The following is a 27,713-nucleotide window of genomic DNA, read 5'->3' as shown; positions in this document are numbered from 1 at the left end:
TCTGACGTCAGTGGCGCCATCCATCTTCAAACACGGGTACTTATCAATCCAATCACCCCTCGTAATAATCCTCCAATGGTCGGTCCCAAGTCAGACCTGTAGAGCGGGTGCGCCAGTGGCTCCCACCGCGCAGGGGGGGGGGGGGGGGGCGCAGGGTAAAGGGACGAGGCGCGGCGAGGGTGGAGGCCGGCCGAAAGATGTTGCAGTAAGTAATGAAAAATGATTGAAAGATGGCAAGTAGAAAGTTGGGACGTTGGGAGACTGTTTAACCAGGCATTCGCCGGGAACAATATGGCAGGAAATAAAATAGCTATGTAAACAATTCTGCTCATCCAATGCTCCGCCATCACTCAGTTCCCCTCACAGGAGAACGATCAATATCAGCAGTACTGTCAATTACCGATATATCTGCAGCCAGGCATTGTGGGGACTCCTTGTCCAACAACGGCAACACCTGGACACTTTGCTACGATTGGGCCCATCCTAGTGGGCACCTGGCTACCAATTCATCCCATCAGCTTGCTACTACCATCAGTATATTCCAAAGGTGAGCTCGTCCTATCCCTACCTAGTCTTCCATACTTACCTAATATAAGTGTGCCAACGACAGATCACACTGTTGAAAACTTGTTTAAAAAAAAAAAAGATATTTTCAGATCTCACCGTAGAAGAGTCTTCAGAGCTGCATAAAAACGGAAGTGTTTCCGCAGCGACCAATAAGATTCTACCTATCATTCAACTAGTAAAAACTAGAAAGGGACAGCTAGAATCAAAGCAATAAACCACATGACAACAGCCCAACACTTATTCTCCAAAGAGTGTCTGAACAAGGTCACGTCACAGAGAAGTTCTCATGAAGTCCTATCATACACGTATAGTATTACTAGTTTCCACTTTCTTTAGCGCACTAGAAAAATGACAGACCACAATATATTATAAGAACGCTTCCCATTGGCTAGCCAAATACCAGGATATCACTGAAACAGTCCCACGCAAACTGAGGTTGCGTGAAGAGTCTGTGTGCCCTAGTGTGGGGATCAACCTCGTATGTGATGTAAAGGGGCATACACGGTGCAATTTGAACTACCGATATGAACTATATAGTCCATATCGGTAGAAGACATAGCACATATCGCACCATGTGTATACAAGCTTGCAATGCCGATGAGCGCTCCCGCGGGGTCGGTATCGCAAGAAAGAATAGACTGTGCAGACAGGTCAATTTTGACTAGGAAAGTGTACAATCTAGTACATAGTAAATAGAGAATGTCTCTGGAGAAGCCCAGAGAGAGGACCGGCTCCATCTGGCACATTTTTTAAATTGGTCTGTAGGGGGGGCATAGAGGAGAGGAGCCAGTCACAATTCGAAAGAATTTAAAGTGCCGTCTCCACTTGACCACCATCTATACCCCACCGTAATGATCCTCCAGTGTCCCCTAGTGGATGAAGGAGAAATTGGCCATAGCAAACATCACACAGAGTGTACAGTCAATATCGGTAGTTTTGGGATCCGGGGAGTTCAAGGGAAGTCGCACAGTGCCAATCGTCCACATAGGCAGAATCGCAGCGTGTGTATGTGCCTTATGATATAAATGACCTCCAGTACGGACAGTGTAATGGTTAGCATTACTGCCTCACAGCACTGAGGTCATAGGTTCCATTCCCACCATGGCCTAAAATGTGTGGAGTTTGTATGTGCTCTCTGTGCTTGCATGGGTTTTCCCCGGGTACTCCGGTTTCTTCCCACAAGCCAAAAAACATACCGGTAGGTTAACGGTCTCCCGACGAAAGTGTGCAGCCTACTGTGTATGTAACATATTTCTGCATAAATCATTAAATGTTAAGAATTAAAATAAAAAATTAAAAAGTTGAGGGTCTATGTGGTTATATATGGAATATAAAGCCTCCTGATCTGAACACAGAAGTTTTAATAAAGTCATTTGGCACGTGTACATTCAATTATGCTTTAGAGGTTTCTTATTTTTGAGATTCCTCATCAACCGTAACAGCAGAAGAGAATGGGCACTTCCTGGCCTCCAGTCGCCTCCGATCCCTTCTACACGTCTCTAATACTGTACCTCTGCCATTGATTTATCAGCTAGGCCCATAACACATAAATCTAAAACGCACCGGCAGTAGGCCACAGTCTCACAATTATGTATTCAGAATGACTGAGGGCAACGGAAGCCTCTATAAGTCAGTACTGGGAAGTGTGACTTCATGGTGGCGAAACCATCAATACATTATGTTGCATCAGCAAGTAAATACAAGCGCCATCATTTTAGTAAAAAAACACAAAAAAAACCCATAAACGTTCGAATTAGTATCTTCACTGGGTAAGAGGCCAAAATCCAGCAATACGCCACCAGGGCATTAGGAAATTATAGCACAAAACAGATTGGACATGAAAAATTGGGGGCGATTCAATTAGCACCTCTGGGATGTAGCCCACGGGTGAAGTGCAGGGCACGTGACATGGGAAATACATCCCAGTGGTGCTAATTGAATCGGCCCCAATACTGTGACTAATGCTTGGGGCTTATCTTCCAGGTTGAGTGCCAGGTGCGATGCAAATGGACACAATTTGCCATTGAATCATTGAATTCCACACTATATGAGTAGGCTCCTTCACTAAAAGAGTTCCTCTCTCTGTTAGCAACAGCATGTTACCGACTCTCCCCCTCCCCCCCCCCCCCCACCCCCCACTGTGCGCGCACAACTTGATGCCACCGCCTGGCACCGCTTATTCCAACCCAGGCTCCTGGAACCCATTTACTTCTGGCTACGCATGGTCATGTTTGCTGCAACACCTCCTGGTTTACATAAATACAAGCCTAGGTAGCTGTAGCGTGCAGGCTGAGATACTGGGCGTAGTGGGAGAGATGAAACAGGAGAGTGAGCACTGCTTGCAAGAGCTTGCACTCTAAAACGGAGAGGGGAGTAGTGGTGGTGAAGTGGAGAAACAGCAGGTCAGGGATAGAAACATACAGTAGGAACTGATGGCAGATAAGAACCTATCTAGTCTACCCATGTGCATACAAACGCAAGGGTTCATTTATTTATTTTGGTATTAACCTACCAGTATATTTTGGATTGTGGGAGGAAACCAGAGTAACCGGAGGAAACCCAAGCAAGCATGGGGAAACATATACAAACTCCACACAGTCATGATGGAAATCGTGCCCATGACCTCAGTGCGGAGATCGGGTGAGTTCTGAGGGAGTGCTTGTAGAAATGGATGCAGGGGGAGAGTAACAAAATGAGGGAGAGCATTCCACAGACTAGGGACGGCGCAGGGAGGAACCAGCAGCCCACAGAGGGTTAAATTCTAATATTCCCACACACACACACACACATTTAATCAAGCTTTATAAAAAATGTATGCGTTGCTGTTAGGTATATCGCCATCAGAAGTGTCCCGATAGCGGTTAAGCACCAGGCAATATTGGACTGATGGAGAAAGGAGGAGACCGGCCATGACAGTTCTGATGGGAAACTCTGTAATCATTCTTACAGGCACAAATCCGCCAAGGGTTCCAGTGACAATCCACTACAACAGCCAAGGATGTACAGTGTACCTACACAATGTTGTGTGCATGCACTGCACACAATGCAGTGTGAGGACTGTGCAGGATTAACGTTCAGAACTCGGTATTCCGGATTCGTCGTCATTCTCCAGGGATCATTAAAGGTAAATTGTGTGAATGTACTAATCCGGAATGTCTCTCAGAGGGATTAGCACTGTGCCAGGGTTGTATGGCTGCCTTCTGGCCCATACACTCAGTAAACCTTTATATAACCGGCATACCTTTAATAGTTACCGATAATGGATTTTACAGACGCTTGTTTTAAACATCATTTTACCATAGGAAAACACAGGTATAACTGCATAGCAAACCTGCTTTACAAGAACCTCTCTGGTGAGGGGGGACATACAAACTCCACACAAATAGGTCCTTGGTCAGGAATTGAACTCATGACAATCAGGGCCATGAGGCAGTAATGCTAACCACTACACCAACTGTGCTGCCCAGACACGGGACAACACAATGCAGACAGGGTAAAGTGGCAGATTAAAAACAGTCAAAACACCAAACTCTTGAAAACATCCTTGAGGACACAGGTTGCGGGGGATAGCGGTATAGAGCAGATTTCTTCTATTAAAAGAGCAGTAACTGGCTGGTCAGACGCTAGCACGTCCGTGATTCTTACTACGTTCTGCTGGAGCAGTCTACAAATGAAACATTTCACTGCTGGCTCCTAAATTATTTTTTAGCGTGGAGTGGGGGGGAAATCAGACAATTCCAGGAGCCAGGGAATGCAGACAAGCTCAAAAATAGATCTCGTAAGAGGAAGGAATAGATCGCAAGAGCCGTGAAAACACAAGTGATGGTTTACGGACCCAGACAAACTGCATTATAAAGTTCCTTTCCCTGGATACCCCAAAAAGTGCATCCGCAAATCCCCCTGCGGCTTAGTAATACTTCAATGGTATTGTACAGAGTGCCGGAGCAATGTTGGAACTGACAAAGGGGGAGGATAAGAACTTCAAATGCATAAATACCCAATGCATTGCGTCAGTCAGTGGGGTATTCTGTCACTGTCACCTGCATTTCAGGGACGTGCGGCCAGGGTAGGCAGAGCCTCACCTGCCATACCCGGGTTTGGACTAGAAAAATGATTAGAATAATACAAATATGGCATTAAGAACTTATAAATATAATGTTTGTATTATTCATGTTATCTTTGTATATTTCTATTAATTGTTATAGTCAACATTTACGGTGGAGTCGCATTATTCTGACCACCAGCCAATAGCCGGAGTAACCGCCGTGTGCAGCACAACCAGCAGCTAGACGTTCGCTGAACTGGCGTTTTAGACACACGTCTGGTAGCCCCCAGGGTCATTCTGACGGTGAGCTGCTCCGCTGTAGCGTCGGTCGGCCCTCACGCACCTTCGTAGCCGACGTTCACCTCTCACATCTATCGCACGTGGTGCTCCACAGTTTCCACGTCGGTTACCCGCAATGGCGCCATTTGTCCAGTCACGATACACCTTCACCGCAGCAGCACGCAGACAGGTCACACACTGCGCTGTGTCAGAAATACCGCCGCCCGAAAGCCGGTTATCATCCCCTTTTGCAACTCTGATAAATTGCCCCTTTAACCCATGACAGCAACGAGTGATATGTGTGCAGACGGCCTATCACACACCTTATATACCCACCAATGATATACTGCATGGATAAAGAATCACTACTTATAAATTATGTAAATTGGTTCCTCTAGATGTGTGGGAAAGTGGGTGCATCTGGATTAAAAATGGAAATAAACTAGTCTTAGGGGAATGATTCAATTAGCAGTGGGACCATTAGCTGGATTTTAGCTGTGTTAAGTGCCAAGAGCTATTCAATTACTCCCCACGGTGAGCCCACGACTAGCTCAGTGGGTGCGCTTAAAGCGGATTTCTACTCGCATCATCCTGGAGGTGCAAGCACAGACCAGCGTTAACTAGCGCTCCCGAGGCTTTTCGCGATGATACCACGGGTGGTAACTGACTTAAGTGCCAGGCACGATGCTGTTTCCGCCGTGCTAAGGGCAGACATCAGCTTGGCGCTGGCACTTTTGTTGGATTTCTGCTCGCACCCCTCCGGGGGTGCGAGAAGAAATCCAGCCGTCGGGTATCACAGCACGTTGTATTGAATAGCCCTGGGAGCTAATTCCCGGCGCTATTCAACTCTTAGAATTGAATCGAGCTCGTTTTTTGTTGCATCTAAGCCACACTGCGTATGTGCCAAGAGGGTGTTGTGATGGAGGTCGCAGTGAGGATTTATTCGCAAAGTGGAAGTCCAGGAACATTTGAGGGTGGTGACAGGGCAGTGGCGACCGTGTCTTGCTTTCGACTGCCAATTTGCGCAACTATAGAGTTACTCGAAAGTTTGATAATTGATCCATGTGGGCTTGATGGTTTCGTCTTTGTACAATAGCAGATCTGAGATGACTTAAGTGGGCAAATCCCGTCAGCAGCGACATTTGCATATTTCTGCATAACCGTTGCATACAGTATTTGCATCCCCCTCTAAATCAGACCCTTTGCACCTTGGAAAACCATGTTGCCCTGCAAGGGGGGCAGATGTAACATGTGCAAAGAGTTAGAGAGTTGGGAGGGGCGTGTCCTAGCTCAGATCTAATTGCAGTGCAATTAGTGCCCAGCATGTGTGGGCTATATGCAGAACCGTCCTGTATCTACCCTGCATGCAAACATAATTGTATTACCCCCTTTGCACTGCAACACGGTTTGTCCAGGTGCAAAGTTACTGTACTTTTTTTTTGTTTTGTTTTTACTTTCAACTCTGAATCCGTCCCATTGTGTACAAGCTAAAATTAAACTTAAATTAGAAACAACTGGAGGGGAACAGAAAAAGTCTATTTCAGCCAATATGTCAGGAATAGTCTGCGGCCAACTTTGAATCAAGTTTCACAGAAGTCCTGTAGGCGCAGAACTGATTCCTGGCTTCCACCGCCACTACTCACACACTAAACCTGGCACATTTTCCATACATTAGCATTAAAAAGCCGCTGCTTAGGCTAAAAATAGTTCTGACTTGCTTCAATACGACTAAAGGCACTTTTCTGTTGTTAACGCCACTTCCAGACACTATCCGCCGCCGGAAACCTGCGTCACGCATAGGGTGGACGGTTGCTTACAGGTCAGCCTTGCCACGGCTTTGCAAAACTGTTAAAGCTTCATTTAAAAGGATAGAAAGCAGAATGGCCGGTAAGTCAGGTGTTAGATCGTACTAATAAAACTACAACGTGGAAGGAACATGTGTAACACGCAAGTATTTCCTACCTTTTACCTTACTCCAAGCTCCTATGTGCGCACGAACCCTAGAGTCTCATCTATATGCGGGGGCCGGACACCGCTAAGGAGTCAGGCAGCAGACTGCTCCTAAAAAGTTGTTACATCACTTTGGAGGCCATTTCTATTACGACCAATGGATGCAAATCTTTCCTGCCTCCTGTTAGGATCCGGCCGGTTCCTAGAAGTTGAACGACTGCACATCATTTTGCCCACCGCTGCCAATGCGGGTACACTCATTGGATTCTCAGCACTGGTCTGACCGGCGGGGTGCCAAGATAATCAGCGCAACTTTTATGTACCGTATATACTCGAGTATAAGCCGACTTTTTCAGCACTTTTTTTTGTGCTGAAAAAGCCACCTCGGGTTATACTCGACTCAGCGTTAGGAGGGACACGGAGGGCACAGCGCGCGGCTCTCCTGTGTCCCTCCTGCATCTCCAGCGGCGTGCGTGTGTTAAAGGAAGTGCACGAACAGGCACTTCCTTTAACACACGCCGCTGCCGCCGGAGACGCAGGAGGGAAACAAGAGAGCCGCGCGCTGCGCTCTCCGTGTCCCTCCTTCAGAAGACAGCGCGGGAGCGATGGAGGGTAAGTATCTAGCACTGTGGGGCATATCTGGCACAACTGGCACGGTGGGGCACACCTGGCACGGTGGGGCACACCTGGCACTATGAGGTCTGTGTACGGGTAGAGCTGCATTTCCCACCCTAGGCTTATACTCGAGTCAATAAGTTTTCCCAGGTTTTTGTGGTAAAATTAGGTGCCTCTGCTTATATTCGGGTCGACTTGTACTTGAGTATATACGGTAACTATTCATTTTGCATAACAGCAACTTGCTGCAAAAAGCATGCAGTACAACCGTCCACGATAATGAACGATATATACCCTGGCCAGGCCCTGAACTCGCATGGGGTCACATTGCAGAGAGGTCCAAGCTACTTCTACGCCAATGAACAGCCCTCTTTCAGCCATAGAAGGGAGCAAGCATCGTCACAGCCAATCACATCATGGTTTTTAGGCTCCTGCGTGGCCGTAAAACCCTACGCATCTTTGCGGCAGTACAGTTTTGGGCGGAGCTAGCGACAATCTTCCAAACTTTCCAATGCAGCAGCACCTCTAGTTGCATCATGGTGGGCTGCAGATTACTGGCTCAGCTTTACCAAGCACTCACATTGGAGGGTAACACACCGCGGATTTATTTAGTAGTGTTCATTCTAGCACCCTGCACCTTTACAAAATCTGTGCAGTTCCACTTTCCTGCCTGAGGTGTCGCTCTCTGCTGTGGTGCTTCTCAGCACACTCTGATCTGTTACTCAGTGCTGTGATACAGACCTGTGTGTGCTGAGAAGCACCAGAGCAGAGAGTGACACCTCAGGCAGAAACAAGGAACTGCACAGGATTTGAAAGGTGCAGGGTGCTAGAATGAACACTATTTAATAATGTGTTCAAAACAAGAGCCGCTTCCTGCTTTTACAATGAATATTATCTTGCATTACCATTCCACCTACTGCTTACATGATGCATAACAAGTGCACAGGTAGGGGACAACTTAATAGCTGTATTTAACAGTATTCCAGCATCACAAGCTGCATAGGGTATCAGAAGTCATCTTTTCTGCCGTATGTAGGTGGAGATTTATCAAATCCTGGAGAGAAAGTGTCAACCAATCAGCTTCTGTCATTTTTCAGAAATAGCCTGTAAAATAGCTAGATGCCGATTGGTTGATACTTTGGGCCTGATTCATGTCTGTAAGTAAAGCAAAAAAGAAAGCAACTGGGCAAAACCATGCAGCACTGCAGGTGGGGCAGATGTAACATGTGCAGAGACAGTTAGATTTGGGTGGGGCGTGTTCAAACTAAAATCTAAATAGCAGTGTAAAAAGAAAGCTGTCTAAAGCCCCATACACGGTGGGGGATGTGTGCTGAGCGATCTAGCACAGACCGCTCAGGACACATCCCCCCCCCCCCCCCCTGCTCAGATGTGTAATGGGGTGGCGCTCATTTCACCAAGCGGTGAAATAAGCGATCTACTAGATTGGGCTAGTCTAGCACCGGCGATAGCGCCGCGCAGGGGCCGTGCATCGCTATGGGCATACACAAGGAGAGATCCGTGCTTAATTTCTAAGCAATCTAGTCATATTGCTTAGAATTTAAGCACAGATCTCTCCATGTGCACCCCCCTTAACATTTGTGGGCTACATGCAAAAGCAGCCAGTATTTACCCTGTACAGAAAAAACTTAAATGTATTTGCTCCCCTTGCACTGCAACATGGTTTGTTCCGGTTACTTTTTTTTTTTGCTTTACTCACAAACATGAATCAGGTTCTCTCTCTCCTGGTGCTATTCAATTCAGTACACACTTATGTCAGAGAAAGCCGGTTCTCACGGACTAAACAGGGTGTTAAGTCGCGAGAACTGGCATTCTCCGACTTAAGAGCTCATCGCGATGCTGTTGCGAGACGAAATCCTCTCATTGGGCATCACATCACGCAGAGATGAATAACTCCGGGAGCTGCCCCCTGGCGCTATTCAATCCGCGCTGAATTGAATCCCTTTGTTTGAAAAATAACAGGAGCTGATTGGTTGGTACTTTATCTCTCTCCAAGGTTTGCTACATCTCGCCATATATCTCTCCAAGCTAGATAAATATCCCTCTTCACGTGGCCCTGCCGCTTGCCTATAACGGAAGCTGCCAGTTTGCATATATTAATTCATAGGGGTCGATTCTATTCGGCAACTAATGAATAGCGCCGGGAATTAGCTCCCGACGCTATTCAATTCAGCAACTAATTACCTGCAATTGTCGGGAATTCTTCTCTCATCCCCGGGGGATAAGAAAAACCCGACAAAAGTGCTGCCTCGCGGCCGGCGCGAGGCTGATTCTGTCGGGAATCAGCCTCGCGCCGGGGAGTTAAGTCGGAGAATGCCCGTTCTCCCGACAATTCAACCTGTTTTGTCGGCGAGAACGGGCCATCGCCGACGTAACTAGTTGCTGAATTGAATAGCGTCGGGAGCTAATTCCCGGCGCTATTCATTAGTTGCCGAATAGAATCGACCCCCTAAAGTAATTTTTATTTAGCTTTTAGAGGTCCTTTTACTAATGAACATAAAAGGCCAATCATAAGTTTATTTATACATTTAAAGCAGATTTTATAGTTACTTGCCCATAAGGAACTGAAAGACTGTCGGGTTACTATAGAGAGGAGATAATTCATGGTCTTACAGACCGCGTTACCCGCAGGGGTGAACACACCGCTACATCCCAAGTGCACAATTTTACACACACTGCGAGAAGGGTGTCACCGACCAAGTGAGGATGTGTGTGTGTGAGGCCTGGAGATAGATAACCGCAATGTGTTGCTGCGTTCTGTCACCACGACCTAGCAGCCTAATCACACAGCAGCCAGATAGCATGTGTGTGCAGTTCCAGCTTCTGTACAGCCATACCGGCCTAAGTACTCATTTTACCCACAAAGTAAAACAAGAAGCGCTTACGCAGCACTATAAGACAAAGGCAGAGCTGGAAGGGAAGGCGCCTTCCACCGGAATTCTGCAAAACAACCCCCCCCCCTTCATATAACCTCTTGTTTTATAGCTGGAAGAACAAAAGGAGGGGTTGATCAAGGGGCAGTAGAGAAGGGGTCACAAGCCCAATCCACCTGTCTGCTCCGCACAGCTCCCCGGCACAAAGTGACGACAGCTGGGCCGTCTGCATGTACACAGAGAGAGGAGACATTAGCAAAGGTGACTGGTAAAGAGATCTTAACGCTCATTCATAAGCGGCAGCTGCTTTCCTTAATGCTCCCTTTGTGTGACGTGCCTCCAGGGGACAGACATAGACAGATGAGCAGAAACTTCAATGCAATATAGGAAACATATTTATGACGGCAGCTTCCCCCCTGTAACAAGTTATGGGCCTAAAGCGGAGCGGAGCATACACCTGTTTGAAGAGCAACTAGAGTTTTTTCACAGTGCACACGTGATGCTGCAACTGGGCACAGGGCCGCCTTTCGCTCACCTCCACATTCTTGCCCGCAGAAGCCAAAGTGGTCATTCTGGCGTAACCACGCTCAGCGGGACATGGAGAGTTGGACGGAAGCGCAAACGCTCGTTTGCAGACATACATTTTGCACCAACAAAATGCTGGTGCGAGTGTGCACCGATAACTAGCGCCAATCTGAGTGTATGGATAAAGGGCAGGAGCCCCATGAGATGCGTCATACTACGCACGGTATCCGTTCACATGGTCGACCATGTTATGGTGGACAGTCATTAGGTCGACCACTATTGGTCGACATTGACATGGTCGACATGGACACATGGTCGACACGTGAAAATGGTCGACATGAGTTTAACTTTTTTTTCTTTTGGGGAACTTTTCCATACTTTACGATCCACATGGACTACGATTGGAACGGTAAAGTGTGCCGAGCGAAGCGGTAGCGGAGCGAAGGCACCATGCCCGAAGCATGGCGAGAGAAGCGAGCCATGCGAGGGGACGCGGTGCACTAATTGGGGTTCCCAGTCACTTTACGCAAAAAATGACACAAAAAAAAAAAGTTAAAAAACTCATGTCGACCTTTTCATGTGTCGACCTTTCATGTGTCGACCATTTTCATTTGTCCATGTCGACCAAGTCAATGTCGACCATGTCAATGTCGACCAATAGTGGTCGACCTAATGACTGTCAACCATAACATGGTCGACCATTCATACCGGAACCACTACGCACACGGGGGTCATTAATTACCATGTACGGAATGTGGGAGCATATGTGCAGATTTCCATCCCAAACTGCATGCAGCGCTACAGGTGTGTCCTCATACACCTATAGTTATTTCGCCATATGGCGTACAAGACGCTCCACCACGTTTAACGATTCTCAGGCTTTCGAGCCTACAGATTAATTTAGCGCCTGTGTTGCATCGTGGCTGCAGCCAAAGCCGCTTAGACTGTACCAAGTGCTCAGGGTTAGTACTTTCATCGCAATGGAGTTAGTATAAAATCACAGACTACACACAGCGCTGCCGGATACATGGCGCGCCTTACTCGTATCTGACGTCTGCCTGTTTCCCCAGGTTAGAGTCGCTCACCGCTGCAACGTACAATGTGAGTGGCCGCAATCCAGCAACTCGTGCATTGGACATGGGTCGCATTAGAGGTGTGACTTAGGCGCATATCGGGTACATAACTGTGCGAGGGGACGCATGGCGCGGCTTCGTCGCATAATCTGCACCATTGGAGAACAGGATAGTGTGGGCACTTCTGTACATCCGTAACACAGGTCCATGCCACTGGAAGACTTTCAAGGTAAGTAGCACCCTTCCATAGGGGGTCAATTCAATTCAGCGACAGTTGAATAGCACCAGGAATTAGCACCCGACGCTATTCAATTCAGTTAAAGTTAAGTTGGAGAATGCCCATTCTTGCGGACTTAACAGGTAGTTTTGTCGGGAGAACGGGCATTCTCCGACTGAACTATCCGCGGCGATGCTGATTCCCGACAGAATCAGCTTCGCGTCAGCCCTTTTGTCAGTTTTCTTCTCTCACCCCCCGGAGGTGAGAGAAGAATTCCTGACAATTGAGGGTAACTAGTCGCTGTATTGAATAGCGCCGGGAGCTAATTCCTGGCGCTATTCAACTGTTGCTGAATTGAATTGACCCCATAGAGTATAAAGAAGGAGCTCAACACATAAGAAGCTCCCTGCCCTATGTAGCACAGGATAAAACTGCATTAAACAGCGAGAAGAAATCGTCTTCTAAAACGCATTGGGTCACAGGACAGTGACTTCACCCCTACCCCAGGGTTATGTCACCCACAGCGTTCAACAACAATCCGCACACACAAAGAATCCTTTAGCCTCCCCCTTCCTCTAAGTTTATGGTTCATCTGAATGAGAGTTTAGTGCGGAGGAGGATACACCGGCCTTTACCGATTATACGCAGAGAATGGAAGGTTTTCCTTATAGGGTTTCTTCCCCTATTCATCCTATGTATTTAGCTCACCATGGCCGACCGAACACATAATGCCAAATAACCCGACAGATAAACCCAACTGACGTACGTCAGGCGCCAGATTATTATTCACCTGGCTCAGGTAAGAGATTTTTGTTACGATGCTACCACAGAGTCTAACTCGCTGCGCTGAACAGGAGCGGGCGTGACAAAGCAGAGAAGAGCGAGGACGGTAAGTATCTGATTTTCGTCATATTTCATTTCCCAAATCTTAGTTTCCCTTAATTCTAGGAAAATGCCTCCATGGAAGCCTTCGTAGTGTAAAACAGACACTTAAAGTTCAGTAACATCCAATACGTACAGTACACGGCGCCTCCTGCCACTGCAGTGCTGACTGGGCAGTTTTGCAGCAGACCTCATGATGACATTATTCAGCTGCTAAAAAACCAGAGCCGTAACTCCGGAGACAGCTGTGCAGTCAGCATCGCAGCTATAACCCCTGGTAACAGGAACGAACGCTTTGCCAGTCCATGGAGTGCCGCCTGCTCGGAAACACGTTCCAGCATTCTTCCGGATCTGCACTGGCAAAGACATTTAAAAAGTTTATTGCCGTAAAAATAAGGCAAACGTACACTAGGAACATGCAGACGACACCGCAGAAGGCGTCCTAGAGGGCGAATAGGCCGCTTACTGGTTTACGTGCGAGCAACAGGCCTACTTTGGAAATAGTACATTACAGACTAAACAAAGGCCTTCGCTCCGGCTGCGTGCGTGCATATCCGTACGGGTATAGATGCCTGAGACACAGGATTCCCTAGCTAGCTGTGCCGTCACGTGCTTTGTCTGTAATGGTGTATTAGTGTAAGCGACTCCTCCAAGGTTACATTATACAGGCCGTAGCAACTGTTTGTCATTAATCTTTAACAGAACGGCACAGTGACCGTCTGTAAGGCTAGATGCTTCCACGGGGACGCTGCCCAGGCAGTTTTGTTTTACCCAATTGTTTAACCTTAAAGGGCAGGCCGGGAAGATGGGAGATAGCGTTTCATTACAATACATCAGCATTCAGGTCTCAATCCTCACAAAGCACTGCACCAAAAGACAAGGAGCGTAGCAACAAACTCCAGTGCATCTGCCTGCCGTCTGGCAGCCGCGGATGCAGAAATCACCTACAAACACTGGGAGCAATAGGATACAGACATACTGGGATTACCATGATCTCACGGAGTATTGATCCAACCGGAGGGGTGGGGGGGGGGGGGGGTTCAGCATCTGCTGCAATGCAACAAATAAGAGGACGGTAAAAGTGGAACAAAAAAAAAAATACAGCATTTCACTTAGAGGTGACAGCAGTCTAGCACAGGTCACTCATTGGCTGATGCAGAAAATGCCGAAAGAGCTGAAACATCATGCAACGCACACGCTGGGGGAGAACGACGGGAATGTAGTCATCTAGCACTGCCAGTAAATAGGACCACGGTGCATTACAAAAATAAAATAAATGAAAGGCACAACCTGAGACTAGCTAGATCTTTAAATAAACGAGACACGGCAGCAGCAAAGGACTGCATAGAGCAATCAAGTGGTGCAGCCACAAATGCTCAGCACGCAGAGGAAATTCCTGTCCTGAATGGCATCACAAAACCATTCATAGCGTGCCGTTCCAACCAACTCTATACACCCCCAATCATGCAACAACTCTGGATGGGTCACGTGCAAAATGTAAAATTAGGAATTTACCATAATGACACTCAGGACGCCAACAATGTGTAAGTCTGTTGTATACATGAAAACCACAACACAGGGATTTCCCTGGAGTGGGCCTTATACCGTGTGTACAGTACATAGTAACCCTATAGAACACGCTCATCGTGAGGTTAGGAGTGCAGTGTATTGCGGTCGATGACGGGGCCTGATCAGGCAGTGCTATACATGGATACAGCCGTGAATAACACACTGACCATTGCAAAGCTGGAGGAAGTGGGACGGAGCAGCTGTCCTTCCCATTCACAGCAAATTCCACACGCTACATGAGTCAATTATTACCCTGCATTTAGAAAACACTGACATATGCCTTCAGGGACTCGGGGGAGCCATTAAGGCACCATATGCATAGGTACACCTACCCATCCCATCAGCGTGAAGTGGGATACCGAGTCTTTGACTCTTCGGCCTCAAAGGGCGGCTTTTTGCTCACAGAGACTCTGCAAGTGGGACTCTGGTATTAGAGCTAGCTACGTGTTATATACAGGGGATACTGGACAAAGTACAACATAGCCATTGTTACAGATAAGTCTCCTGCAGGCTGCACAGTAACCCAGACGAGGCAAAGGGACCAGCAACTGCTGTAACAGTACCCAGACGTGGCAAAGGGACCAGTACCCAGACGTGGCAAAGGGACCAGCAACCGCTGTAACAGTACCCAGACGTGGCAAAGGGACCAGTACCCAGACGTGGCAAAGGGACCAGCAACCGCTGTAACCGTACCCAGACGTGGCAAAGGGACCAGCAACCGCTGTAACAGTACCCGGACGTGGCAAAGGGACCAGCAACCGCTGTAACAGTACCCGGACGTGGCAAAGGGACCAGCAACCGCTGTAACAGTACCCAGACGTGGCAAAGGGACCAGCAACCGCTGTAACAGTACCCGGACGTGGCAAAGGGACCAGCAACCGCTGTAACAGTACCCAGACGTGGCAAAGGGACCAGCAACCGCTGTAACAGTACCCAGACGTGGCAAAGGGACCAGCAACCACTGTAACCGTACCCAGACGTGGCAAAGGGACCAGCAACCGCTGTAACAGTACCCAGACGTGGCAAAGGGACCAGCAACCGCTGTAACAGTACCCAGACGTGGCAAAGGGACCAGCAACCGCTGTAACAGTACCCAGACGTGGCAAAGGGACCAGCAACCGCTGTAACAGTACCCAGACGTGGCAAAGGGACCAGCAACCGCTGTAACAGTACCCAGACGTGGCAAAGGGACCAGCAACCGCTGTAACAGTACCCAGACGTGGCAAAGGGACCAGCAACCGCTGTAACAGTACCCAGAACGTGGCAAAGGGACCAGCAACCGCTGTAACCGTACCCAGACGTGGCACTGGGAGGGAATAAACACTAACAAAAGCACAATGCAAATGACAGTGGTTCTCTCTGATTCACCTGGTCAGAGGTGGGAAACGGCCCAGCGATAGTGTTTACACACAATGTACACAGAGCTACACAAAGCCTATATACAGCCGGCTATAGCTGTGTGTACACACAGGGAGTCCCAGGCAGAGTGTGTACACACAGAGAGCGGCTATGTACAACGCTATGAGAGACAGTCACCTACAGCGCTATCAAACTATATGGGGAAGGCGATGGAGAATCCTAAAGTACACGATGGGGAGGGGGACTAAGTGCTAGGTAGGTGGTATGCAAATGATGAAGCGGGGGTGTAGGTGCTGGATAAAGGTAAAAGTAGAATCTTTGGGGCCCAGAACAGGCAGAACATGCAGGAAGTATAATGAGGGGCAAATGCTGGGTAGGCATGTACACCAGGGTGTAAGGGAAAATGCTGGACAGGAATGGTGCTGGAGGCCAAGCGCTGGGGGGGGAGTGTGGATACTGAAGTGGCAGGTGAGCACAGTGCTGGAGAAGGGGTCCTGGGGGTAAGGGGCGAGCACAGTGCTGGAGAAGGGGTCCTGGGGGTAAGGGGCGAGCACAGTGCTGGAGAAGGGGTCCTGGGGGTAAGGGGCGAGCACAGTGCTGGAGAAGGGGTCCTGGGGGTAAGGGGCGAGCACAGTGCTGGAGAAGGGGTCCTGGGGGTAAGGGGCTAGCACAGTGCTGGAGAAGGGGTCCTGGGGGTAAGGGGCGAGCACAGTGCTGGAGAAGGGGTCCTGGAGGTAAGGGGTGAGCACAGTGCTGGAGAAGGGAACCTGGGGGTAAGGGGTGAGCACAGTGCTGGAGAACGGGTCCTGGAGGTAAGGGGTGAGCACAGTGCTGGAGAAGGGGTCCTGGAGGTAAGGGGTGAGCACAGTGCTGGAGAAGGGGTGAGCACAGTGCTGGAGAAGGGGTCCTGGGGGTAAGGGGTGAGCACAGTGCTGGAGAAGGGGTCCTGGGGGTAAGGGGCGAGCACAGTGCTGGAGAAGGGGTCCTGGGGGTAAGGGGCGAGCACAGTGCTGAAGAAGGGGTCCTGGGGGTAAGGGGCGAGCACAGTGCTGAAGAAGGGGTCCTGGGGGTAAGGGGCGAGCACAGTGCTGAAGAAGGGGTCCTGGGGGTAAGGGGCGAGCACAGTGCTGGAGAAGGGGTCCTGGGGGTAAGGGGTGAGCACAGTGCTGGAGAAGGGAACCTGGGGGTAAGGGGTGAGCACAGTGCTGGAGAAGGGGTCCTGGAGGTAAGGGGTGAGCACAGTGCTGGAGAAGGGGTCCTGGAGGTAAGGGGTGAGCACAGTGCTGGAGAAGGGGTGAGCACAGTGCTGGAGAAGGGGTCCTGGGGGTAAGGGGCGAGCACAGTGCTGGAGAAGGGGTCCTGGGGGTAAGGGGCGAGCACAGTGCTGGAGAAGGGGTCCTGGGGGTAAGGGGCGAGCACAGTGCTGAAGAAGGGGTCCTGGGGGTAAGGGGCGAGCACAGTGCTGAAGAAGGGGTCCTGGGGGTAAGGGGCGAGCACAGTGCTGAAGAAGGGGTCCTGGGGGTAAGGGGCGAGCACAGTGCTGGAGAAGGGGTCCTGGGGGTAAGGGGCGAGCACAGTGCTGGAGAAGGGGTCCTGGGGGTAAGGGGCGAGCACAGTGCTGGAGAAGGGGTCCTGGGGGTAAGGGGCGAGCACAGTGCTGGAGAAGGGGTCCTGGGGGTAAGAGGTGAGCACAGTGCTGGTTAAGGGGTCCTGGGGGTAAGGGGTGAGCACAGTGCTGGAGAAGGGGTCCTGGAGGTAAGGGGTGAGCACAGTGCTGGAGAAGGGAACCTGGGGGTAAGGGGTGAGCACAGTGCTGGAGAAGGGGTCCTGGAGGTAAGGGGTGAGCACAGTGCTGGAGAAGGGGTCCTGGGGGTAAGGGGTGAGCACAGTGCTGGAGAAGGGGTCCTGGGGGTAAGGGGTGAGCACAGTGCTGGAGAAGGGGTCCTGGGGGTAAGGGGTGAGCACAGTGCTGGAGAAGGGGTCCTGGGGGTAAGGGGTGAGCACAGTGCTGGAGAAGGGGTCCTGGGGGTAAGGGGTGAGCACAGTGCTGAAGAAGGGGTCCTGGGGGTAAGGGGTGAGCACAGTGCTGGAGAAGGGGTCCTGGGGGTAAGGGGTGAGCACAGTGCTGGAGAAGGGGTCCTGGGGGTAAGGGGTGAGCACAGTGCTGGAGAAGGGGTCCTGGGGGTAAGGGGTGAGCACAGTGCTGGAGAAGGGGTCCTGGGGGTAAGGGGTGAGCACAGTGCTGGAGAAGGGGTCCTGGGGGTAAGGGGTGAGCACAGTGCTGGAGAAGGGGTCCTGGGGGTAAGGGGTGAGCACAGTGCTGGAGAAGGGGTCCTGGGGGTGAGCACAGTGCTGGAGAAGGGGTCCTGGGGGTGAGCACAGTGCTGGAGAAGGGGTCCTGGGGGTGAGCACAGTGCTGGAGAAGGGATCCTGGGGGTGAGCACAGTGCTGGAGAAGGGGTCCTGGGGGTAAGCACAGTGCTGGAGAAGGGGTCCTGGGGGTAAGGGGCGAGCACAGTGCTGGAGAAGGGGTCCTGGGGGTAAGGGGTGAGCACAGTGCTGGAGAAGGGGTCCTGGAGGTAAGGGGTGAGCACAGTGCTGGAGAAGGGGTCCTGGGGGTAAGGGGTGAGCACAGTGCTGGAGAAGGGGTCCTGGGGGTAAGGGGTGAGCACAGTGCTGGAGAAGGGGTCCTGGGGGTAAGGGGTGAGCACAGTGCTGAAGAAGGGGTCCTGGGGGTAAGGGGTGAGCACAGTGCTGAAGAAGGGGTCCTGGGGGTAAGGGGTGAGCACAGTGCTGGAGAAGGGGTCCTGGGGGTAAGGGGTGAGCACAGTGCTGGAGAAGGGGTCCTGGGGGTAAGGGGTGAGCACAGTGCTGGAGAAGGGGTCCTGGGGGTAAGGGGTGAGCACAGTGCTGGAGAAGGGGTCCTGGGGGTAAGGGGTGAGCACAGTGCTGGAGAAGGGGTCCTGGGGGTAAGGGGTGAGCACAGTGCTGGAGAAGGGGTCCTGGGGGTAAGGGGTGAGCACAGTGCTGGAGAAGGGGTCCTGGGGGTAAGGGGTGAGCACAGTGCTGGAGAAGGGGTCCTGGGGGTAAGGGGTGAGCACAGTGCTGGAGAAGGGGTCCTGGGGGTAAGGGGTGAGCACAGTGCTGGAGAAGGGGTCCTGGGGGTAAGGGGTGAGCACAGTGCTGAAGAAGGGGTCCTGGGGGTAAGGGGTGAGCACAGTGCTGGAGAAGGGGGTCCTGGGGGTAAGGGGTGAGCACAGTGCTGGAGAAGGGGTCCTGGGGGTAAGGGGTGAGCACAGTGCTGGAGAAGGGGTCCTGGGGGTAAGGGGTGAGCACAGTGCTGGAGAAGGGGTCCTGGGGGTAAGGGGTGAGCACAGTGCTGGAGAAGGGGTCCTGGGGGTAAGCACAGTGCTGGAGAAGGGGTCCTGGGGGTAAGGGGTGAGCACAGTGCTGGAGAACGGGTCCTGGGGGTAAGGGGCAAGCACAGTGCTGGAGAAGGGGTCCTGGGGGTAAGGGGCGAGCACAGTGCTGGAGAAGGGGTCCTGGGGGTAAGGGGTGAGCACAGTGCTGGAGAAGGGGTCCTGGGGGTAAGGGGTGAGCACAGTGCTGGAGAAGGGGTCCTGGGGGTAAGGGGTGAGCACAGTGCTGGAGAACGGGTCCTGGGGGTAAGGGGTGCCTGAACACTGAGGGGGCTGCAGAGGGCAACCAGAGAGGAAGACTGGGGGATTAACTGGAGTGGGGGACACTGGAAGCTGGGACACAGGAGGGGGTAACAGGGGTGGAGGTCACCGGGAGCTGGGACAGAGGAGTGGTGGTGGGAGTTAACAGGAATGGGGGACACCAGCAACTGGGACACTGGGGAGAGGGTTGACAGGAGCATGGGGGATACTGGGAGCTGGGACAAGGGGGTGTGGGGGTAACGAGTGTGTGGTGGGGGGACTGGAGTGTGGGGACACTGGGAGCTGGGGCACTGGGGGGGCAGGAGTGTGGGGGCACTGGGAGCTAGGACATGGGGGGGGCACTAGGAGCTGGGACACAGGGGGAGTAACAGGAGTGTGGGAGCACTGGGAGCTGGGACACGGGGTGGGGGGGTAACAGGAGCGTGGGGGCCACTGGGAGCTGGGACACCGGGGGGGGTGGGGGGGTAACAGGAGCGTAGGGGGCACTGGGTGCTGGGACACAGGGGATAACAGGAGTGTGGGGGGCACTGGGAGCTGGGACACAGAGGACGACAAAAGTGTGAGGGACACGGGGTGACAGGAGTGGGGGGGCACTTGAAACTGGGAAAGGGGGGGGGGGGTGTAACAGGAGTGGGGGGGGCACTGGGAGGAGGGACACGGGGTGGGTAACAGGAATGTGGGGGACACTGGGAGCTGGGACATGGGGGATAACAGGAGTGTGGGAGGCACTGGGAGCTGGGACACGGGGGGGGGGTAACGGGAGGCTGGAGGACACTGGGAGCTGGGACACGGGGGGGGGGGGGGGAGTACCGGGAGTGTGGGGGTCACTGGGAGCTGGGACACGGGGGAGGGGTATCAGGAGTGTGGGGGCACTGGGAGCTGGGACACGGGATAACAGGAGTGTGGGGGACACTGGGAGCTGGGACACGGGATAACAGCAGTGTAGAGGGGCACTGGTAGCTGGGACACAGGGGGGCAACAGGAATGTGGTGGGGCACTGGGAGCTGGGACACAGGGGGGTTACAGGACTGTGGTGGGGCACTGGGAGCTGGGACACAGGGGGGTTACAGGACTGTGGTGGGGCACTGGGAGCTGGGACACAGGGGGGTTACAGGACTGTGGTGGGGCACTGGGAGCTGGGACACAGGGGGGGGGTAACAGGAGTGTGGGGGGCCCTGGGAGCTGGGGGGGGGGGGGGTTTGACAGGAGTGTGGGGGTGCCCTAGGAGCTGGGTCACTGGGGGTTGACAGGAGTGTGGGGGTGCCCTGGGAGCTAGGACAAGGCGGGGGGGGGGGGGGGGGGGGGTAACAGGAGTGTGAGGGGCACTGGGAGCTGGGACATGGGTGGGTAACAGGAGTGTGGGGGGGGGGGGAAGCTGGGACAGGGGGGTAACAGGAGAGTGGGGGGCACTGGGACAAGGGGGGGGGTAACAGGAGTGTGGGGGGCACTGGCAGCTGGGACAATGGGGGTAACAGGAGTGCGGGGGGAGCTAGGACACGGGGGTAACAGGAGTGCGGGGGGAGCTAGGACACGGGGGTAACAGGAGTGGGGGGCACTGGGAGCTGGGACAAGGGTGGGGTAACAGGAGTGTGGGGGGCACTGGGACAAGAGGGGGGCAACAGGGGTGTGGGGGGAACTGGGAGGTGGGTAACAGGGGTGTGGGGGGCACTGGGACAAGAGAGGGGGGGTAACAGGAGTGTGGGGGGCACTGCGAGCTGGGACACAGGGGGGGTAACAGGACTGTGGTGGGGCACTGGGAGCTGGAACACTGGGAGAGTAACAGGACTGTGGTGGGACACTGGGAGCTGGGACACTGGGGGGGTAACAGGAGTGTGGGGGGCCCTGGAACACTGGGGGGGTAACAGGAGTGTGGGGGGGCCCTCGGAGCTGGGACACTGGGGGGGGGGGGGGGGTAACAGGAGTGTGGGGGGGGGGCCTGGGAGCTGGGACACTGGGGGGGGGGGGGGGGGGGGGGGGTGATAGGAGTGTGGGGGTGCCCTAGGAACTGGGACACTGGGGGTTGACAGGAGTGTGGGGGTGCCCTGGTAGCTAGGACAAGGGGGGGGGGGGGGGGTACAGGAGTGTGAGGGGCACTGCGAGCTGGGACAAGGGGGGGGGGGGTAACAGGAGTGTGGGGGGGGGCACTGCGAGCTGGGACAATGGGGGGGTAACAGGAGTGTGGGGGGGAGCTGGGACAAGGGGGGGGTTACAGGAGTGTGGGGGGGAGCTGGGACAAGGGGGGTAACAGGAGTGTGGGGGGCCCTGGGACACTGGGGGGGGGGGGTGTAACAGGAGTGTGGAGGGGCCCTAGGACACTGGGGGGGGGGGGTGATAGGAGTGTGAGGGTGCCCTGGGAGTTACGACAAGGGGGGGGTAACAGGAGTGTGGGGGGCACTGGGAGCTGGGACACAGGGGGTAACAGGAGTGGGGGGGGCACTGGGAGCTGGGACAGGGGGTAACAGGAGTGGGGGGGGCACTGGGAGCTGGGACACAGGGGGTAACAGGAGTGGGGGGGCACTGGGAGCTGGGACACAGGGGGGGTAACAGGAGTGTGGGGGGCGCTGGGACACGGGGGGTGGGTAACAGGGGTGTGGGGGTAACTGGGAGCTGGGACACAGGGGGGGGTAACAGGAGTGTGGGGGGCACTGGGAGCTGGGACACGGGGGGTGAGTTACAGGGGTGTGGGGGGCACTGGGAGCTGGGACACAGGGGGTGAGTTACAGGGGTGTGGGGGGCACTGGGAGCTGGGACACAGGGGGGGTAACAGGGGTGTGGGGGCACTGGGAGCTGGGACACGGGGGGTGGGTAACAGGGGTGTGAGGGGCACTTGGAGCCGGGACACTCGGGGGGAAGCATGAGGTCACATGATGGACGGCAGATGCTGCAGAACCTCTTGGGAGGCCGTGCTGTCTGTCACCATAGAGAAGAAATGAATGGGGAGCGCAGAGCGATGGCAGACACATCCCGGGGGGCGCCTCACCTCATGGTGCCCGCTCTCCTCGTCTTCTGCACTAGTGAATGGAGGCTCTCCTCTCCCCGGTTACCGGAGCGCAGACAGGGAGTGGCATCCGAGCGCGGTACCGGCTCCTCCAGTCACTCCGTACTCCGGGTAAATCCCAGCACCGCCTGGCAGCTCCTTCCCGGGGCAGCAGCAGCAGCTCCTCTGCCCACAGCCGCCGCCGCCTCGACCGCTACACACAGCCCGGTGCCTCTCTCTCTCTCCCGCGACCACAGGACCGCAGCGCGCATGCGCGGCCCCGGACACACTGAGCGCGGGATGGGGAGGGTGCGCGCTAGCGAGGCAGGCTGACGGCGCGCTCCCTGGGTTGGACAAGACGAAAAGCACCCGGTCGCTGCGTGTGAAGGGGCGGGGCGGAGCTTTTCTGCCGCGCGCTCCCGACAGCCGCAAGCGACGCCCACACCACCCACAGGCCACGCCCACCGTGCGGCTCTCTCAGCTGTTCCAGGGAAACCTGCGTCTGTGGAGGAGGGTGTCGTCATGGTGCATGGGGAAGGAGGGAACTCCGCCCCCTCCCCTTACACCACCAGCAGCAGCAGCAGCAGCACACACGTCTCACCCCCCATATCTGTCATATGTGTGTCAGGGCCCCACTCACCTGCCTCTGCCCCACATATCTCACAACTGTCTCTTCCTGTTACCATGTGGTCTCTAGTACCTATTGTGGTGGAACTACTAATCCCAGCATGCTGGGACCAGCAGTAATCAGAGATTTCTTCATGGGCGCCTCTGGTGTCTCCTAGTAATTCCGCTATGGCGGCAAAGCATGATGATCACTTACTAAGCAGCGAAAAGCTGAACTGTCCCATCGCTTGTCAAATAACAAAATGGCGCCAGCTATGGTCCCGCTGCTGCGTCCGAATGCACATGTGCAGCGTGCTCCAACTGAGATCTTGTGCTTTTTCCAAGTCTCATGCATGCGTCCAGGAGCCATTACGCGTGGCCTCAGCATCACCTGTGTTGAACTACTTAATTGATAAGAAAGGTGTTTCAATGTAGGTGATTGCAATAATAAATTAAGAAGGAAGTCCATGTAGAGAACATGTTGTCCCCCTGGAATGGGTCATGGTGGGAGGTATGGATTGTGTATATTAAATTTAACCCAATGGTGTATACTGGTTTTAAACTAATAGTTTAATGATACCTGGGTATTGTTTATAGTTCCAACTAATTGAAAGACAACTACTATATAAAATTTTCATGTAGTCTAACAAAGTCAACTTAACCTTAAAATACACATAGAAAAATAAAATAATTTATCTTGTCACATGCACGAATAGCAGCAGCCTCTGTACTACTTACACACTGGGACAGGACTCAGGAGGAATCTCTCTGTGTGTCTCTATCTCTAAACTCAAATGGTTTAGTTGCATAACAGTTTACACAAGACTCAGACACCCAAGCAGGGAGGAGGAGAAGCTGGGATCCCTGAGTCACTTACAGCTCTCTCCACCCTCCTATCTCTCCTCTGGTTGGAAAGCTCTATCGATATCTCATGAAACATGATACTCCTGTGTCTCTGCCTTCACTGCATACTGTCCTGCTCACATTCTGGCTGTTGGTTCTGCTGCTGCTTAAGAGGGAAAGCTAGTGATGTCAGTGTGCTCTGGCCGGGGGCCCTGACAAAGGGGGGCCCGGGGTACAGTATGCTCTGCATCCCCCCTTAATCTGGCTATGGCGGCGATGCAGGATGTCTCACTGCAGAGAAAAGGGCTCTATGAAGCTGCGTTCTGGTGAGAAGGCCTCAAAAAGTCTCCTTCATTCAATTTATCAAATGATTTATGCTACAGAAATAAGAGTCTCCCCCAGCTTTAACCCACGAAACCGGCGTCCTGAGACGCCATTGGTTATACCTAGCAATGGGGACCAGCGGAGAGGCAGCTGTCTCATGTTACCCTTTTGCTGGCAGCATTACACTCCTGTGAAGTGGATTCTGTTAGCCGCGGAACAGAGTGGATTCTGTTAGCCGCGAGCAGCACAATGTGCTACTGCAGCAGTGTGGAAACGCCAGCAACGCACATCAGCCGAGTCACCCCCATCTCATGGCATCTGAGGCAGCGGGGAGTTCTGCAAATGCACCTTCTCCAAATGCACCTTCTCCGCCCCTTCATTTCCTTTAAATAATCCCATCCCAGAAACATAGCTTGTTTTTTGCACAGGGAACTATAAACATACATTTAAATAGTTCCATAGTTGTAAGTTTGATAAAAGATTAATGTTCATAACGTCACTATCTACTGACAGCACCACTGACTCCACCAGCCCGCAAGTGCGCTGTCTTGGAGTAATCCTTGACTCCTTGGTCTCCTTCACACCACATATTCAGCACCTCTCACAGTCCTGCTGTTTCCATCTCAGAAAGATCTCCAGGATCAGACCCTTTCTCACCCTGGAGGCAACTAATTCCCATCCACTCCCTGGTCATCTCCGGACTGGCCTACTGCAATCTCCTCCAATCTGGCCTCCCTGACTACTGCCTCTCTCCACTCCAATCTGTCCTCCGTGCTGCTGCCCGGCTCATCTTCCTCTCCAAATGTTCTACATCTGCCTCCCCTCTCTTACAAGCCCTTCACTGGCTCCCATTCCCCTTCAGATCCCAGTTCAAGCTTCTCACGCCCACTTATACAGCCCTCACCCACTCTTCTCCCTCTTACATCTCTGACCTCATCTCCCTTCACACTCCCGCCCACTTTCTTCGCTCAACAATTGAATGCCACCTCTCTTGCCAACAGATTGTTTATTCCTACTCCCACCTCCAAGATTTTGCCCATGCTGCTTCCATCCCTACCTCTGGAACTCTCTCCCTCTCAGACTCTCCACCTCTCTACAAAACTTGAAACAGGCTCTCAAGACCCACTTCTTCACCAAACCCAGCCAAATCTCATCCTAACCCTCTGTTCCATGCTCACCGTCCAGTGTCTACCCTATCTGTGTCATCCCGGTCTGTCTGACCCTCCCCTTTAGAATGTAAGCTCTCACAAGCAGGGCCCTCTTCCCTCATGTGCTTTCTTTCCATTACTTATGCTATCATCTACTCCATACTTCCCAAAACAGCACCTAACCCTCGGTTTCTACACCTGGCTGCTTATTTGATTGTTATGATCACTGATGCTTATATACCATGTCCTGCATTGTCTTATACTGTGAGTCACTATTTTCTTGTTTTGCTCACTTGTTTACCCCCTTTGTTAGGTGCTGCAGATCCCTTGTGGCGCCATATAAATAAAGGACAATAATAAAATAATAAAGTACTAACGTTTAATTAACTTTAACTGTGCTGATCTGAGGCACAAAAGGTTTAGCCTCATAGGAGAGAAAAATGCTTCCTGACCTCAAACGTGTCACTCAAATTCTGTGTATCATTATAACTACAGTTATGCAAGTGCCATTATTATTACCCCCCCCTCCTCAGCGCCACCGCATAATACCACCACACTGCCACCAAAGCATACACATTATCTTTCCATACGCTGTATGACATAGTACATAGTAACCAATCAGATTCTAGCTCTCATCTATCTAGCACATTGTAAAGCTGGAACTGATTGGTTGCTATAGGCAGCGCCTCTCCTTGCCCTATTTCGAAGCTTTGAACTAAAAACTCACTAGACATTAACACCCCGGCTTAGATTTCCCATTGACATGACGTGTTCCTGAGGTGAGAATACTTCTATAATGGGACACTTGGCTGGAGAAGGAATAGAGAACCAGGGATGGATTGTCTCAGCGGCAGTCACACAGATAAAGTAATATTATGTATTTCACAGCAGATGTTTTTTTTTTTTTTTTGCCAGTGCAAAGTGTGATGCCCGACTACAGAGGAGCGAATGGACATTGTAATTTAGGAGGCTGCCACTAGGCAGTGCTGTTACGCGTTAAACCAGAGACAAGCCAGCAGCAGAACAGTGATTCAGTGTGTCCAGGGAGACGCCGAGGAGCGGAGTGCAGAGCGGGAGTACTGCAGGTCTGCTGTGAGAGACATGAGACTGGGCAAAGCATGATCGCTGAAGTGGTGATGTGACAGAAGCCGCCAATGGGTACCTGCTGATGGTGCACTGAGTGACTGCTGTAGAAACACGAGCTGAAGGGGGGAGATGTGTCAAAGCTTGAAGAGATAAAGTGCCTAATTCAGACCTGATCGCAGCAGCAAAATCTTTCTCTAATGGGCAAAACCCTGTGCACTGCAGTAGGGGCAGATATAACATGAGCAGAGAGACTAAAGGTGCATACACACTGGGCGTGTATGCACAGCGATGATCGCTGACATCGCTGGGCTGAAAAGCGCTTAGGGCATACACACTGAGCGCTTTCCCCCCCTGCGATATCAGCGGGGGTGAGCGGCTTTCCATAGCAGGACGCTATGGAGAGCGGCTCACCCCGCCGTTCATCTACTGGTAATACCAGTAGATGAACGGCGGCCGTCAGCGATGAAGCGGGAGCGCGCATCAGCGCTCACCGCTCATCGTTTGGGCATACACACTGGGCGGCTTTGAGCTGAAAGCAGCTCAACACACCAAAAGTGACCTGCTCTCAGCTATCGCCCAGTGTGTATGGGCCTTTAGATTTGGGTGCAGAGGTGTGCGCAGCAGATTTTATAAGGGGGTGCACGACTGGAGCGGCGTGCCTAGCACCATATATTAGCAGTCAGAGAGAAAGAGGGAGAAAAATAGAGAGGTGAGACAGAAAGTTGAGAGAGAGGGCCAGGGTAGAGAGGGGGTACAGGTGGCACTGTGTACCTCGTTCTGTCACCGTACCCCCTAGTACAAGCATTACTGTGTGTGTCCCGTCAGTACAAGAGGCACTGGGTACCTGAGGCAGTGGCGGGTCCTCCTTTCAGCACCGGCAGCAGCGGTCCCCCTCTTCTGGTTTCCGTTGGAGTGCAACATCGGGCATCAGGATCAGAGAGGAGAAGAAAAGGTGAGAGGAGGGTCTGGATCACCTCCTCCTACTAGTACTGCATTGATGGGTGTGGCCCGTCAAAAGGGGGTGTGCCCTTCAGTGTAGTTTAACACACCATATAACCCTTATACACATTATGCACCA

At 52.4% G+C, this 27,713-nt stretch overlaps 1 protein-coding gene and 1 long non-coding RNA gene across 5 annotated transcripts in view; one reads left to right on the top strand and one right to left on the bottom strand.

Annotated features, from left to right (window-relative positions):
* The window catches only part of ENAH (ENAH actin regulator), an 86,673-nt gene extending 63,664 nt beyond the window's left edge, over positions 1-23,009 (bottom strand). Inside the window, exon 1 of one of the 4 annotated variants that reach the window (XM_063918990.1) lies at positions 22,632-23,009. In XM_063918990.1, coding sequence (XP_063775060.1) covers positions 22,632-22,636 — 5 coding nt within the window. In that variant the 5' untranslated portion in view covers positions 22,637-23,009. The remainder of the gene's footprint in view (positions 1-22,631) is intronic. The other 3 variants (XM_063918991.1, XM_063918992.1, XM_063918993.1) reach the window with 3 other exon arrangements.
* Positions 158-26,789, top strand: LOC134910682 (uncharacterized). Its single transcript, XR_010176258.1, has 3 exons — positions 158-547; positions 3,517-3,691; positions 26,465-26,789. It is a non-coding gene; the product is annotated as an uncharacterized LOC134910682 (long non-coding RNA).
* Positions 26,790-27,713: the final 924 nt, after the last annotated feature.

Source organism: Pseudophryne corroboree, chromosome 4 (genome assembly GCF_028390025.1).
Source record: "Pseudophryne corroboree isolate aPseCor3 chromosome 4, aPseCor3.hap2, whole genome shotgun sequence".
Classification (NCBI taxonomy): Eukaryota; Metazoa; Chordata; class Amphibia; order Anura; family Myobatrachidae; genus Pseudophryne; species Pseudophryne corroboree.
The sequence above is the reverse complement of the archived record's forward strand: the minus strand, read 5'-3'. Positions and strand labels throughout refer to the sequence as shown.